The 14,177-nt window shown below is 31.6% G+C and overlaps 2 protein-coding genes across 2 annotated transcripts; both read right to left on the reverse strand.

Moving 5' to 3' along the window:
* Positions 1 to 465: 465 nt before the first annotated feature.
* Positions 466 to 9,644, reverse strand: LOC128392285 (Kruppel-like factor 2). The gene is made up of 3 exons (XM_053352286.1): positions 9,290 to 9,644; positions 1,782 to 3,018; positions 466 to 1,372 (listed from the first exon to the last, which is right to left on the reverse strand). The coding sequence occupies exons 1-3, from the start codon at positions 9,437 to 9,439 to the stop codon at positions 1,188 to 1,190; spliced, it is 1,572 nt and encodes a 523-aa protein (XP_053208261.1). The 5' UTR covers positions 9,440 to 9,644; the 3' UTR covers positions 466 to 1,187.
* Positions 9,645 to 11,124: 1,480 nt separating this feature from the next.
* Positions 11,125 to 14,069, reverse strand: LOC128392286 (SPARC-like). The gene is made up of 8 exons (XM_053352287.1): positions 13,823 to 14,069; positions 13,648 to 13,726; positions 13,495 to 13,579; positions 12,977 to 13,083; positions 12,285 to 12,426; positions 12,107 to 12,214; positions 11,485 to 11,633; positions 11,125 to 11,399 (listed from the first exon to the last, which is right to left on the reverse strand). Exons 1-8 carry the CDS (start codon positions 13,898 to 13,900, stop codon positions 11,347 to 11,349), a joined length of 801 nt encoding a protein of 266 aa, XP_053208262.1. The 5' UTR covers positions 13,901 to 14,069; the 3' UTR covers positions 11,125 to 11,346.
* Positions 14,070 to 14,177: the final 108 nt, after the last annotated feature.

Consider the following 14,177-nt stretch of genomic DNA (forward strand, 5'->3'; position numbering starts at 1 on the left):
ATCGTTAATCTTGAATGGGACTAAAATTAAAACGAAAGTTAAAACTACATTAGAAATGTTTCCATTGAATCGTCAACGATTTTAGAGAAATAATATTTTCTTTTTACTTAGTTTCTTTGATTTCATTAATAACTCCTTTTATATGGAAAGAAAATACCTTAGTTCATTAGTAAGGTCATTCGAAGGGAGTTTCATGGAATGACCTTGTCCCGTAGAAGGAATAAAATAATAGACAATTGATGGTGAGATGACAAGCATGTTTATTTCTTTATTCACAATTTGAATTAATCATCTTGACGACACGAGAAAACTTTTCGGGAAGTTGTAAAAATAGTAAATTGTCTTTCTGTTTATCGAGCTTGAATCGAGGCGAAAATTTATTTCCGCGGGAAATTCTGATTTATAATGAGATTGGATAAAGTGTCGTATTTGAGTTTTAAACAATTGATTGGTTTTGGATTAGAGTTCGTTTGTGTCCAGAAAAGGACGAAATTTTAGTAGGAATTTAATGAAAATTTGACCTCGCCATTCTGATTATATTAATAGCTCTGAGACTTTCACTGATTAGGAATTCTTATGAATTGTTACAATGAGAGAAGACAAAAAAATAGAATTTAAAAAAGTTAAAAAAAAGATGAAAAAGTGGGTAAAGGTAATACAAAAATCAACTTTTACGAAATTTAAAAAAAGTGCTTTGGTTTGGGTGTTTTTTTCGACAATTTTTTCTAAGATTAGAAAAAATTTTCGATAAACTTGTGATGCTTCTCTCTCTCTTTCGATTGTCGAGATGTCAATTGATTTTGGTTCGTCTTTGGTTCGTCACCATCGGCAACGTTAGGGTTGGGGTGACGTGAAAGAGAAAATCTAATGTGCAGATTAAAAAAGAGAAATTAGAATAAAAAAGAGTCGAAAGTTTTCCATGAAATTAATAGAAAATGTCATTGGTGATTTTTCTCGTTAGAATTCCAATTTTGGACCATAGACTTTGAGAGTTAATATAATCTTGTAACAATTTAATCATTTGGTGTGAAAAAAAATCATGTTGCCTTATTGGTGAAATTTAGGAACCCTTGGTGTTTGTGTGTACGTGTTATTGATTATCCAAAAATTGTTGCAATTGTTGATTAGTTGAACGAATCCGCTTTGATTTCTTGGTGATGATTAATGTTCATCATTTTCTTCTTGATTTATGATAAAATTTTGTGTCTTTTCATGTGAAGAGTTAAATGGTCAGATCGAGCGAATCCTCTACCACAAACCTTACATTTGAAAGGTTTATCTCCAGAGTGTTTACGAAAATGCCTCGTTAATTCATCAGATCGAGCAAATTTCCAATCGCAATCAGGCCAATCACATTTGTATGGTTTTTCACCTATTTGATTGTGAAAAAAGAGAAATAGAGAGAAAAGTTACTTATAAGTCAATAATTTAGTTCGAGTATCAAATGTTCATTCTAAAAGTCAATGAATAGTTGATCATTTTCCTTTGATATTGTTGACCATTGATCATGACAGTAGACAGAATTGCGAATTGGGGATTGAAACAATGATTGTGAGTTGATTAAAATCCACAAATGACTTGAAACAAATGATTTCATCGATGACAGAAAATTGAAACAATTCAAACAGATAGAATGAAATATTTTGATATTGAAATGAATCGATTAGTAAATGTCTTAGAACAAAATCAATTCGTTGTCTCGTTGCAATTTATTTTGATACGAAATTCAAAATAGATTAGCTATTAAATTCTATCTGTTTGAAATTGTTAATTTAATTAACCTGTGTGAAGCCTTTGATGGGCCTTAAGATGTGAACTTTTCGTATAAGCTTTGTTACATCCTTGGTAGTGGCAAAAGTGAACTCGGCGCCTCTCCAATTCGGGATTATTTCGTCTATTGATTTTAACTACTGGACTTGTGGTTGTTAGTGTTGTCGACGGTGAAACATATTCACTGATTGTAGGAACTTGAGTTTGATGACAATTGATGATCCCTTCACTCTCCGAATCGGGCGGTGTGGGTGGAGTGTAATTTGAAAGGAAAAGTCCATTTGTCTCTTGGGAAAGGTAACCCGAAGTTGGACTTGGTATTGCAGAGCATAGACCATTCATCGAATTGATTGTCTCATCATTGGGGGAGAAAATTAAATCACCAAGTTCAGGTATTGAGGTGAATTCAATTAAACTATTACTATCAGAGTGATTACTGACTAAATTGTTGCTATTGTTATTGTTGTTGTTGTTGTTGATTGAAGTAACGCTGTTGTGGTTAGTTACTGAGAGGTGACCTGTTGTTGAGGTGATTAATGGTTGACTTAAATCAGGATTGTTGAACGATCCACAATCAGATGGATGAGAATACCTGTTGAAATCACAGGAACCATTGTAATTTGATTTAATCAAGCCTCCAATTGAGTTGATTGATTGTTGGTTTTGTGGATGATGATGTTGATTATGGTGATGAAGATTATTTTGTGGAAGATTATATTCTTGAGATGAAAGTGTCGTCGGGATATTTTGGTAAACGGAAGCTAAAGGATTACATGATCGACCATTGCTATTGTTAGTTGAGTTACTATTATGATGAAGATGATGATTTGTTTGTTGAATTATAACTGTTGATGTTGTGCTTGTACATTTAATATCTTCCGATGGGAGATATTGATTTTGGGAAGAATGATTGAGAAAATTTAAACTAATTGGTGAAGCTTCTCTGTGATGATGATCTTCTGTTGATGTGGTACAAGGCTGTTTATTCCTGGAATTAGTGATAAATCCTTCCGACAATTGATGATGAAGATGATTATTGGTATTAGGGGTTGTGATGTTGGAAGATGTTGACAAATAACGAGATAATCTTGACTCCTTTGGATCCCAATCAGGTATTGAAGATGATGATGTGGGTGAAGTAGACAATGAGGATGACAATGGGGAGAGAAGAGATGATGACGAAGAGGAGAAAGTAGATGAAGGCGATATTGTTAAAGAAGATGAAGATTTGCCGGAAATAACGGGGCTCTTTAAAGTGGAAAACGTAAAAAGAGATAATCAAACCAAAGCGAATCCATCAAATGATAATAAAAAAAAGCGAAATCACATCAGGAGATAATAGGGTTTGGAAAAGAAAAGAAAAAGCAAAAAAGAGAAAGAGAAAGCCTTAAGTTAGTATTGTATTAATACATCAGAAGATACGGTTTTCTATAATCATAGACATTTACATATGAACGGTTTTGTTTACAGTAACAAACGGATCACCAACGGAAGAGGGTGGAGGTAATGGTACATGAGAAGGTGGAAAAGGTAACAAGGTAAAAGGAGAAAGGTAAGAGGAGGTGGAGAGGGAGAGGGAGAGAAAGTCTTTTCTTTTCTCTTTTTGTTAAAAGGTCTCCCACTCCCTTTTTTGTTGAACAAGGAGTCATTGTAATAACATTTACAGTTGAATGGTCCAATATATCAAATGGAAATATGGATATTCCCTTATTAAAAGATCACTTTTCTTTGGAACTCTATTCAATTTCCATCATGTTTTCACCAGAATAAAAATAATTCCAAACAAAAGATAAACACCAAAGAGGGGAAAAGAGACAAAACCAAAGGAGTAGAATCGTTGATTCGATTGCTTTTTTGAAAATTGTAATAAAATGAAAAGTTAATGATGAACTGTTAATCAACTGACTTGTTTAATTAAAGATTTGGTGATTGGTCGGAAAGGGTTAATGCGAAATCAGCAAGAGGGAGTTAGTTGAGTTTTCTAAGAGAAGAAAAGTTTTTTCTAAACAATAAATTGTTTCCTTTGGCCTAATTTTATTTTCTCTAAGTAATCAAATCGCCAGCGAATCGTCGTCATCAGCCTCCTACCTTCCTGTGGACTTTTTCATGTGAATTTATTTAAATTGGGTCAAGAAACTGTAAGTCACACTCTCTCTCTCTCTCTCTCCCTCGGATGGTCTCTCATCTTTTTCTCTGTGTAAGTAAATCTCAAGTAAAATTTTACTCTGACACTTGATTTCCATTCGCCTAAATCCACCCCCTCTCCTCCTTCTCTCTCTCTCTTCTCATCATCATTTCCGATTTCCTTTCGATTGAAAGAATAGAAGAAAATTTTCTATTCTAAAGGTAACTTTTTCTTTTTAACATCTTTTTATCCATTCATCCCTCTCACCTTCTCTTCTTCTTCTTCTTTCCATCCTCCCTCTTCTTCTTTTCTTTTCTCCCTTTGTCACAAATACTCCTTAGCGTATCCCGGTCACCTAGAAATAGATGATGAGGGCGCTAAGAGAAACGAGAAAGATGTAAAGTCCATCATAGATATTGAGGCCAAGAACAGCTTACTCACTCTCTTTCTCTCTCATCTTCATCTTCTTGTCCTCCTTCTATTCATCCTCTAAATTTACTTTCTCATTTCTTTTCTCCCTCTCTTTCTCTCTTACCTCGTTCTGATCATTCTCATCTTTCTTCGCCTTCTTCTCTCTCTCTCTCTCTGCATCCTCTTTCTCTTTTTCTCATAACTTTCTTATTCACCATTGTATTAAGTCTTAAAACTTTTTCCTCTCTAATTCTTGCAACATTGATATTTTGTGATTCTAATGTTTTCACCTGTACATCTTTTTTTCGGCCAGTAATCGTCATCATCATCATCCAATGTAAACTGTAGCAGAAACTAAAGGAAAACGATGTAACAATATCGCTGTCAACTAGAAATTGGGATAAATCAAATTTTCTTATTATTACCATAACAAATGAGGTGATGCATCTCAAGCATTACGAGGTGTTGATGACAATGAAGAGAAAATTAAGATTCCAATTTATCTTCTTAAGTAAAAAGACAAGGATGAAGATTCCATCATCAATTTCTTCATCACCTACAAACATCGAGAAGATAATTTATCAATTTCTTTTCTCATTCGAATGAAAAATTCGGATACGAGAACTATCATTGAATATTTTCTCTTCTATTCCAGCTTGGATCTCTCTCTCTCTCTCTCTCTCTCTCTTTGTGAGAAACAATTCATAATAATACATAATATTTGGATATTTTTATAGTCATTGTTGACTAGAAAAGGTCGTGACCCTTGTCCATCTTCGATAAATTCGTATTCTCATAAGTACAATGTCCTTTTAACCAATGGACCTGTTGATCTCTTCTCTTGTCCGGTTGACCTCTACTGGATAATATAATCTCTATGTTTATTTATACACTTGAAAGGAAAATCTCATGTTGATGGTCAGGCTCTTAAAATACCCTCAGGATGCTGATTACCCTCAAGTTTGACACATCATCTGTACTCTGGACGTGTAATCCTTGTGACTCTCATCGTATCAACATTGATAACTTATTTAGATCAAAATTTCTCATTCAATTTTTACTATTTCTGTTCTGATTGTTGTCTTAACCCTGTGATGACAATACTTTATTTTCATCGATGAATTTTCAATGAATTTGATTCATCGGATCTAATACATCAGCCCTGTTGATTGACAGCGATTCTCAGGTCAACTTTATCCCAAGTGAATTGTCTCAATTTAGCTTTGAATCGGTTAACAATTAGAAACTTTATTCGTATTTAATAATTGCATCAACGATTGATTGATGATCCTGATTTGTGTAAATCAATTAACTTAAACATCAACAACAACATCATCTAAATACAAACAATCAACAATAATTGTTCAATTTATCATTTGCTCAAATGTATCTGATTGTTTTTCCAGTCGAAGCTCTCAAACCAATTACAATCAATTATATTAATTTGTCAAACATTTAACACAATTTCTGAGTTAATCAACAAAACACGAATTAATTGATAATCAATTCTAATACCAAAGTGTTAGTCATGTTCTAAACAGAGTAAATAGAACTTGTCGAACTTGAAAGGGGGAAAAAGTTCTAATACTAATTCCTTTTTCTTATCATTTACTCTCTTAATTGAATTAACTGATTTTCTTAAAAAACAATAACAGTTAAAGAAAAAATAGAGAATGTAATTTAATCTAATTATTCCAACAACAAAGTGATAATAATAAGTATTATCACTTTCAATCGTTGTTTATGATCATGATGATTACGATAATTTTGTTGGCGGGAAAAGAAACGAGTCGTTGTCATCCTTCAATTGAGATGAAGATAAAAATATGAAGATGAAGATTTTCAGAGCATGAAGATTATGCTCAAAGTCAAATAGATTATCATTTACTACTCATCTCCTTTCGTTCAGCATCATCTCCCATCTTCATCCCTTTTATCATCATCTCACCTTATTCACTTTCTCATCTTTTTTATTTCTTCTTACTCATCTTTTTTTTTCACAGGGATACTCACTAACCCTTTTCACACACTCACTCTCTCACTTAGATCTCTAGATAAATATATACCTGTAAATACAATAGACAATCACCTTTACTGAATTTTTTTATCTCCATCACTTTTTATCTTCATCTCTCTCTCTCTCTCTCTCTCTCTCTCTCTCTCTCTCTCTCTCTCTCTCTGGATGATAAATAGACCGTCTATTGTATACAAAGTCCTCCTTCTTCCTCTCTTCATCTTCTCATCTTTATTTACCTTTTTTTTCATCTACCTTGTCAATATTTTCATCATTTATATAACAATGATCAGGTTAATTCACTAACAATAACCAATTGAATGGTGTTAAGCTTATTTAATATTGTAAATATGAAAAAAAAATTCATCTTCAATTTGCATAATCATATCACAATCAGTCAACAATTAGTTAATCAAAATCCTATGCAATTATAAAATTATATTTTTCATTTTCTCTTCTTCTCAATACTTTTCATCTTCATCATTATCTTTAAGTAGCTTTCTCTTTAAATCATTTTCTTATTTACTTTCATCACTGATCATCTTCATCGTAATTAACTAAATCGCTCTTTTATTCGGATAATTAACAATTTCAATTCAATCAACCGATTTCTCTCTCTCTCTCTCTCTCTCTCTCAAAAAGCATCACTCTCATCCTCATCATCTACCAGAATCATCATCATGTTTATATTGTAATTGAAATAATAACAATCATAAACGTTTAACTTTTGTTTACGGTTATTTAAACTCGATTTACTCTTAATCTTAATCTAAACACACACTCACACTTACAATCAACAGAAATCAAACTTGATTAATCAACTAATGTTTTCATATTAACGCATTTACCTGTTTAATAACTTAACTCGTGCGTTGATTAAAAGATGATCAATTTTTTTTCCCAATCAACGTTTCAGTTAACAATCAATAATAATCTTAATCATCTCAGGCTAATAATCATCATTAAATATTGGAAAGTGATTCTATCAACCATTAAATGATAATGATGATCAAGATCAAGATGATTTACTTTTATAATAATTCTCGTTCTTATTATAATATCAAACTGATTATCTTAACAATTTAATCAGTTGAACAATTTATCAAAATTTCACTTACTCGCAACGCTATTAAATCAGATTAATATCAATTTATTATCAATCAAAATGATTATAAAACTGATCAAATATCAATATCCACCAATTAACATTTATTTATCAAATAAAAAGTGCAACAATCAAATTTAATAATAATCAGGACCTTTTTTTTCATCAAATCATTAAACTATCAACGGCACAATCAAACAACTTACTAACCTAATTTATCAGTTACAATTATTTGAACAATCAAATTGAACAATCAAGAAACGTTGCTAAAATCTAACGATGAATAATCATCAGATTAATCAAATTAATAGATTACAATTGTGTAACCATTGGGATCCAACTTCCTGATTACATTTATTACCCTAGTCAGTCCTTAATCACTTCCTTAAACCTTATGGATAATTAAATAATCTAAGTTAATCTAAGGCCAAGGTCTCATTGAGTGGATGCGATTTGATCAAGTTCAAGGGTAAATTGTGATTCCTTGATTGTGATTAACTTGCGAGAAACTTTTTTCTCACCAAACACTTTGCCCTTTTTTTCTTGGTGTGGCTCTTTTGTTATTATCCAAAGGTACTGATGATGATAAAGATGAAGATGATGATATTAATATCACTAACTACTATTAAATCAAGAAAAGTTTAACAATAAGTTTAACATTGAACTTAAATTGGATGCACTTTACAACAATCAGACAAAAAAGATCCTAGTAAATCAAAGGATAAATCAAATTGGATAAAAGGTAAAAAAAAACTCATAGGTTGGGACCTGATTCCTTATGGAAATCATTTATTTACCGTTATTATGCCTTAAATTGTTATTATTATCATACCTTTGATGATGAGGATGATAAAGGTGCCCTTGAAAAAATAAGAGTGAATGATGTAAAAAAAATGGATGAGAATGATAATTTAGGAGTTTTTTTTTCGAGAAAAAAAAACGTTAAGCTCAACACAAATTGTGCGTTTGATTAAAAATTTTTCATCTCTTTTCATCCCTGGAAACGGAAGTTGATATAAAGGTTTATCTTCATCATCTTGATATTTATCCTTTTCTTTGGGGTGGTAAAGGGGGGAAATTTTCGCTCTTTTCTCTCCCAATGTTCATTTGCACTTATATTAGTTGTCATTTCGATTGGGGACACTTTTCGAACCAAAGGTTTGCCCACTTTCGTATTCGAAATAATTTTTTACACCCCACTGAGGTTAAGAGGTTGATATGTGTATCTTATGTACCGAAGAGGGGGTTAGATTGTAAAGATAAAAAGTTCGTTTGAATAATTTGTTCTAATTTCAAGTTCGATGCGATTTATTTACTATGATAAAACTTTTTCTAAACTCGAAACTTTTCCAAAGAAAACGAATTGTAAATTCTTTACTCTTTAATTTTCTCTGTTTCAAACTTAATCACCAATTTGATTTTGATTAATCCTTTAGGATTTTATTGTAAAGTTGAGGTTCTGTTTGAGCTTCGATAGTTGATTAGTTGGTTTCACAAATATTTATTAATTCAGTATTTAAATTGGTTAGGACTCTTACGACTCTAATCATAATTAGGGTTAATTTTGATTGTGTGTGTGTTTTGCTATAATTAGATTTCATTAGATTTAATTGTTTCTAAATTTTGGATTACGATTAAATTTAATAATGATTAGCTTGGATGAGCTTAATGATTTATTTATTTGCAACTAATTTTTGATTAACGATTAAAGTTGATTTGATTCATTTAAATTATAAATCGGACTTAATGAATTTAATTAGATTTTAGATATAAAAGTTGAATGTTGAACCGTTTACGTTAAAAATGATGGCGGATTTTAGGGTTAGGATAGAGTTAATTAGTTGGATTAAAATCAAATTCTTACCAATAATGATGATGAAGATGAAGATGATGAAAAATTTGATGATGATGTTATATCAGCAAATCCATTATTTGCTTCATTACAAATATAAGCGATCACAAAGTCGATGTCACTGAGAGCAGTTGACCCATTGGGAGATGAATCAAGATTCATATTAAATGTTAATCGAGATGATAATTAAGAGAATGATGGTGACAATTGAGAAAATCCGACAAAAGTTAATTTAACACGAAACTTAAAGTAAATCGATTGAATCCATTTTCATGATAATCACGTTGATTGAGTTTAAATGTTTGTTGATTTTATTAACAAAAATATTCATCTTGTTTTTCACTTAAGTTATACATGTAAACGTTTTCAATGTAACTGACTAACTGTTCAAAAGATGATCGTCTACTTGATTCTCACTCTCGCTCGTTCAATAAGACTCACTCATCATCTTTATCAAAAATCATCAAAAGCGGGGACAATTTTTTAAGAAATTGAGAGAGAGAGACGCGATGAAGATGAAAAGTTTTACTTGTACTGATTTAGCGGGAGAAGGAGGATGATCAAGATGATGAAAACCGTTCAGTCGATCACTAAAATGAGTGAGCGAGAGAGAGAGAGAGAGTAGAATCGTCTTAGAAATGTTACAAAAGAGAATAAAAAAACTAGTTTTCTGACCTTAGAATGGCCTTTTTATTATTGTGTAAGTAACTCACTAGGTAAAGAGGTGACCCACACAGAGGCAAAGGCGGTCATCTTAAGATGGAGGGAGGGACTAAAATGATGAGGATGAAAATGAGGGAGAAAGAGAGAAACTGTCTACCTAGCGGTTCCTTTATTTTTTTTTCTCTCTCTCTCTCTTTCATTTCTCGTGGATAAAAAGGTAAGATGAGAAAATTTTTTACTCTAGATATTTTACTCATCCGGAGGATGAAAGAGAGATGAGGGAGAAGAGAAAGAGAGAGAAAATGAATATTAAGATGAAGAAGATATTGTACATTATTTAAAAACATGGAGGGAGTTTGAGGGAAGAAGATGAGGAGGAAAAGAGGGAGTCCTTTTGTCATCAAAATCTACACAATGAGCGAAGGGATGTTGGGGATGAATCAATTGCTTCTTTTTTCATCTCTCTCTCTCTCTCTTTCTTTTGAAGATGATTATGATGAAGAGGAGGATGAGGGAGAGATAGAGAAAGAGAGTATATAAATATCCTGCGAGAGAGAGAGATATCATCCCACCCCTCCCCCATCTCCCTAGAAAGAAAACGAAGGTAATAAGTTATAAGGTAAAAGCGGTAAAAATCATGGGAGATTTTTTCGACTTCAGGTGAAATCTTATCAATGGGAGTTTAAATTGAGAGAGAAAAAGCGTCAACTATTGTCCTCTTCCCCTTCTCGTCTTCATGATCATCATCCTCATCCTCTCCACCATCCTAATCATCATCATCTAGTTTTTCTTAGACTTGCACATTGATGTGAATCAAATAACTGGGACTGTGTTAGTGGTGTTTTTTCACTGCGCTCATTGTACAAAGGGTGATGGTGGTGTTTGAGTGTCTTCAGCATTGTAAGCACCAGGGAGGAAGTGGAGAGGTGGCGGTGGTGGTTATTGGCTTGAAAAGAAAGGCACTTTATAAGACCCAACCCTGAACCGGAATAACAGGGGTCGAAAGGTGTATTTTTGATCCATGTCCTCGAAATTAGGCCAAAATACGGGATAAAAGTTTCGAACAACTTCAACTAAAAGGAAACAATTTATAAATTGCCCTAGATAATTATGGATATTAAAAGATATTTACTAATAAGTCTTACTGATCAACTGACCAATTAAGTGATTGCTGTCTGTTGGCAAAATTGTCAAGCTTCAAGCTTTAATTATTGATTGTTGGTATTTTTAGGAAACAATTAAAGTTGACAATTAACATGATTAATACATAATGTTTGTTTTTGATTGCGATCATTGATTAGTTTATAAGAAAAAAAGTGTGTAAATTGTAACAACGGCGATTAATTAATTGTAATCATTTTCCAATCCAATATTGTAATTCCAAATGGCATTGATTAATTGCTTGATTATTTATCCTCGTTTGATGAATTAAATTCATTGCATTTATCCTCAATTTCACCTGGGAAAATATGAAAAGATTTTAATTGTTAAGATGATTAAAACTCTTAATTAATTATAATATTGTCGATCTTTTTTTTCATTACCTTTTTCAACGCCCAAACAGTTACCCCATTCAGCTAAGGTCACCAAATGGTCATCGTTAGGGTCACACGAGTCCAAAAATCGACCAATACAAGGTTCCATTGATAATAAAGGTGCTCGAAGTGGAAACAGTTCATGTCGAGAGACTTTCCTATTAACCCAAAAATTACGTTAAAAATGATTAACTTAATTGTGATTGAATTAAAATGGATTATAATAAACACCATAGGCAGTGATTAAAATAATTGACCTGGAAATTGATTGTAATTCAATTGAAATTTAAATCAATCAACCGATTAACTTTAACTTTGTGTATTAACATTTTTCTTATCCTTAAACTTTTTCATTAACTAAATGAACACTTTAATTGTTGAGTTGATTGTTAAACTATTTTAAATCTAAGGTTTATTTAGATTTACATATTAAATCAACTTAAATGTTAATTTTCTTGATACTTTTTGATTGCTAGAAGGAAAAATTTAATTTCCATTCCTTTGTATTCCAAATTGATTTGAAGTACAAGTTGTATTTAATATTGAACGACAAATGTTCAGAGTTAATTGTTAACATTTTCAACACTGAATTGTAAAGATTAATTTTGATTGTGATCAGTTAATTGCTCACCTATCATGAGGTTCAGTGTCTAAATCACAAAACTTCCAGATGATCGCATTAATCCAACCATGGTGATAATTGTCCTTCTCGTGATCAGCGGGCTTTGGATATTTCTTGCTGAGAAAATGAAACATTTAAACATGGAAATTAGTTTTAATTGTTGACCATTAATTAACCTTTTAATTACCTCATGATTGTATAAAGCCATTCCTTCATTCGCCTTGGGAAATCAGCCAAAGTACCTTGATCACAAGATCCAAGCTCTTTGCATTCACCATAATAATCAATGTGCATATGCAAATGATTATCAGTACAATCCTTTGATTCACCTGATTTAATTGTGATTAGAAAATTAAAAATCAGCCATCAACAACCAAATTAATTGTAATGATCAATAGTAAACTTGTAAAAATTTGAAATAATATTCATATACAAGATTTTGTGTTATGTTAACCTGATTGTTTGCTAATTGATTAACCATTCAATTGGTGATTAACAAATTGTGACAAGTGTTAAACTAATTGTTGATTTGCTATTTTTTCACTTGTTTCATTTGTTAATAGTTAATTTAGTATAGTTTTAATTGTAACCAATAAGAAAATAATGGTTGATAAATTGTTTACATTTGTGTAAACCATTTTTGTTTAACTGATTAAGATTTTTAAAATAGATTTTCACTTTTTAAATTGTAAACACAATTAGTTAACATTTATCATCACTATGGTTAATCAACAGGGAACCAGGAAGTTAATTGTAGATGATTATTCAAAATCATGGTTGATTGAAATCAAATCTCTTGTATATTAAGATAATTGGTGAATATAAATCAAATTTAAGACAATGAATTGTGTTAGTTAACTGAACAATTAAGTTAATTACCTTCTTTGCAGACACATTGATGGCGGAAAAGATGACAATCTGAGTTCCAAGTGTTATTGTAATTGTCGCAAACTTGTCGACGAGGATCTTTATTAGGTCCACATTCCCTTGATTGTTGAAAATTAAAATGAGTTAATTGTTGGCCTTTTAGATTCAGTGATTAGCTGATTGCTCTTTCATTCAACTTTCCATTTGTAAATCAATCAAAGATCTGTGATTAACTTTTTGAGTGTAATTATTGAAGCGAAAATGATGAATATGAAGATGAGGCTGAAGAAGATAATTTTGAAAAGAATCCAAAATCATCTTTTCCAATTACATTGGATTGTAATTAAGAAATTAAGAGTAAGAAATGATCTCCTTTTTTAAAGATTTTACTGATTAGTCTGAGTTGTTTAGATAAACTTAGATTGAGAGTTAAGGAGATCGATTTTGACAAGAAGTCGATGGCTATTAGACAACAATTTAGATCAACAATTAAGAGATTATTTCAACTATCATCTTATTCTCGTGTTTACCTTATACAAAGACATTTGGCCTCTGCTGTTGCAGGATCAATGACACATTCTCGTCCTGGTCCACATCGAGCCTTAGAACAAGGGTCTAACAATTAACAATTAGAATCATCAAGTAAATTATTGTGTGTAAACAATTGAATCAAATTGAATTACCTTTTGAAATACTAGTTTTGTTTGTGATCGATTTACCAACAACTGAATTCGTTGATGTCTTATCAACTTTGGTCACTTTCTGTACGGATTATTGATGATAGAAAAGATTGGAAATTAATCACAATTAGATTTAATTGGTTTGGATCACTATTTCCTCAGTCAAGTTAATCATTACCTTTTCACAATTAACTGTTAGTAAACCAGAAAAGAAAAGAAGAATTGTAATAAAGAGACACAATTTAACGAGCACCATTTTGGATCAACAAGTTGGTGAAATTTTCTTTCTAAAGAACAACAATTAACTTAATCACATTAATAAGAAAATTCTAATAAAAAATCAGAACTTTAGTTTGCCACTGGAAGAATATAATCAAAGAAAACTGTGAAAGAAGATGAAAAGTAAACTATTTTAGGAAGAGATTGTTTCGTATGTTCTAACATCGAGTCAGCGATTTTTATCCTTCTCATCATCTCACTAATTGCTAAAAATAGCTCACTCTTCATCTCACATTCTCTCTCTCTCTCTCTCT

Source organism: Panonychus citri, unplaced genomic scaffold, assembly GCF_014898815.1.
Source record: "Panonychus citri isolate SS breed McGregor unplaced genomic scaffold, ASM1489881v1 Contig00136, whole genome shotgun sequence".
NCBI lineage: Eukaryota > Metazoa > Arthropoda > Arachnida > Trombidiformes > Tetranychidae > Panonychus > Panonychus citri.

What these genes read in the sequence shown, in the direction of transcription:
- LOC128392285 (XM_053352286.1), bottom strand. Translation starts at nt 9,439, where the DNA reads ATGAATCTTGATTCATCTCCCAATGGGTCAACTGCTCTCAGTGACATC. An exon ending in CATCTTCATCATCATTATTG is followed by an intron (nt 3,019 to 9,289) that starts GTAAGAATTTGA and finishes TCCACTTTAAAG; the next exon opens with AGCCCCGTTATTTCCGGCAA. An exon ending in CCATCAAAGGCTTCACACAG is followed by an intron (nt 1,373 to 1,781) that starts GTTAATTAAATT and finishes ACAATCAAATAG; the next exon opens with GTGAAAAACCATACAAATGT.
- LOC128392286 (XM_053352287.1), bottom strand. Translation starts at nt 13,900, where the DNA reads ATGGTGCTCGTTAAATTGTGTCTCTTTATTACAATTCTTCTTTTCTTT. An exon ending in TAACAGTTAATTGTGAAAAG is followed by an intron (nt 13,727 to 13,822) that starts GTAATGATTAAC and finishes TAATCCGTACAG; the next exon opens with AAAGTGACCAAAGTTGATAA. An exon ending in GACACTGAACCTCATGATAG is followed by an intron (nt 11,634 to 12,106) that starts GTGAGCAATTAA and finishes TTGGGTTAATAG; the next exon opens with GAAAGTCTCTCGACATGAAC.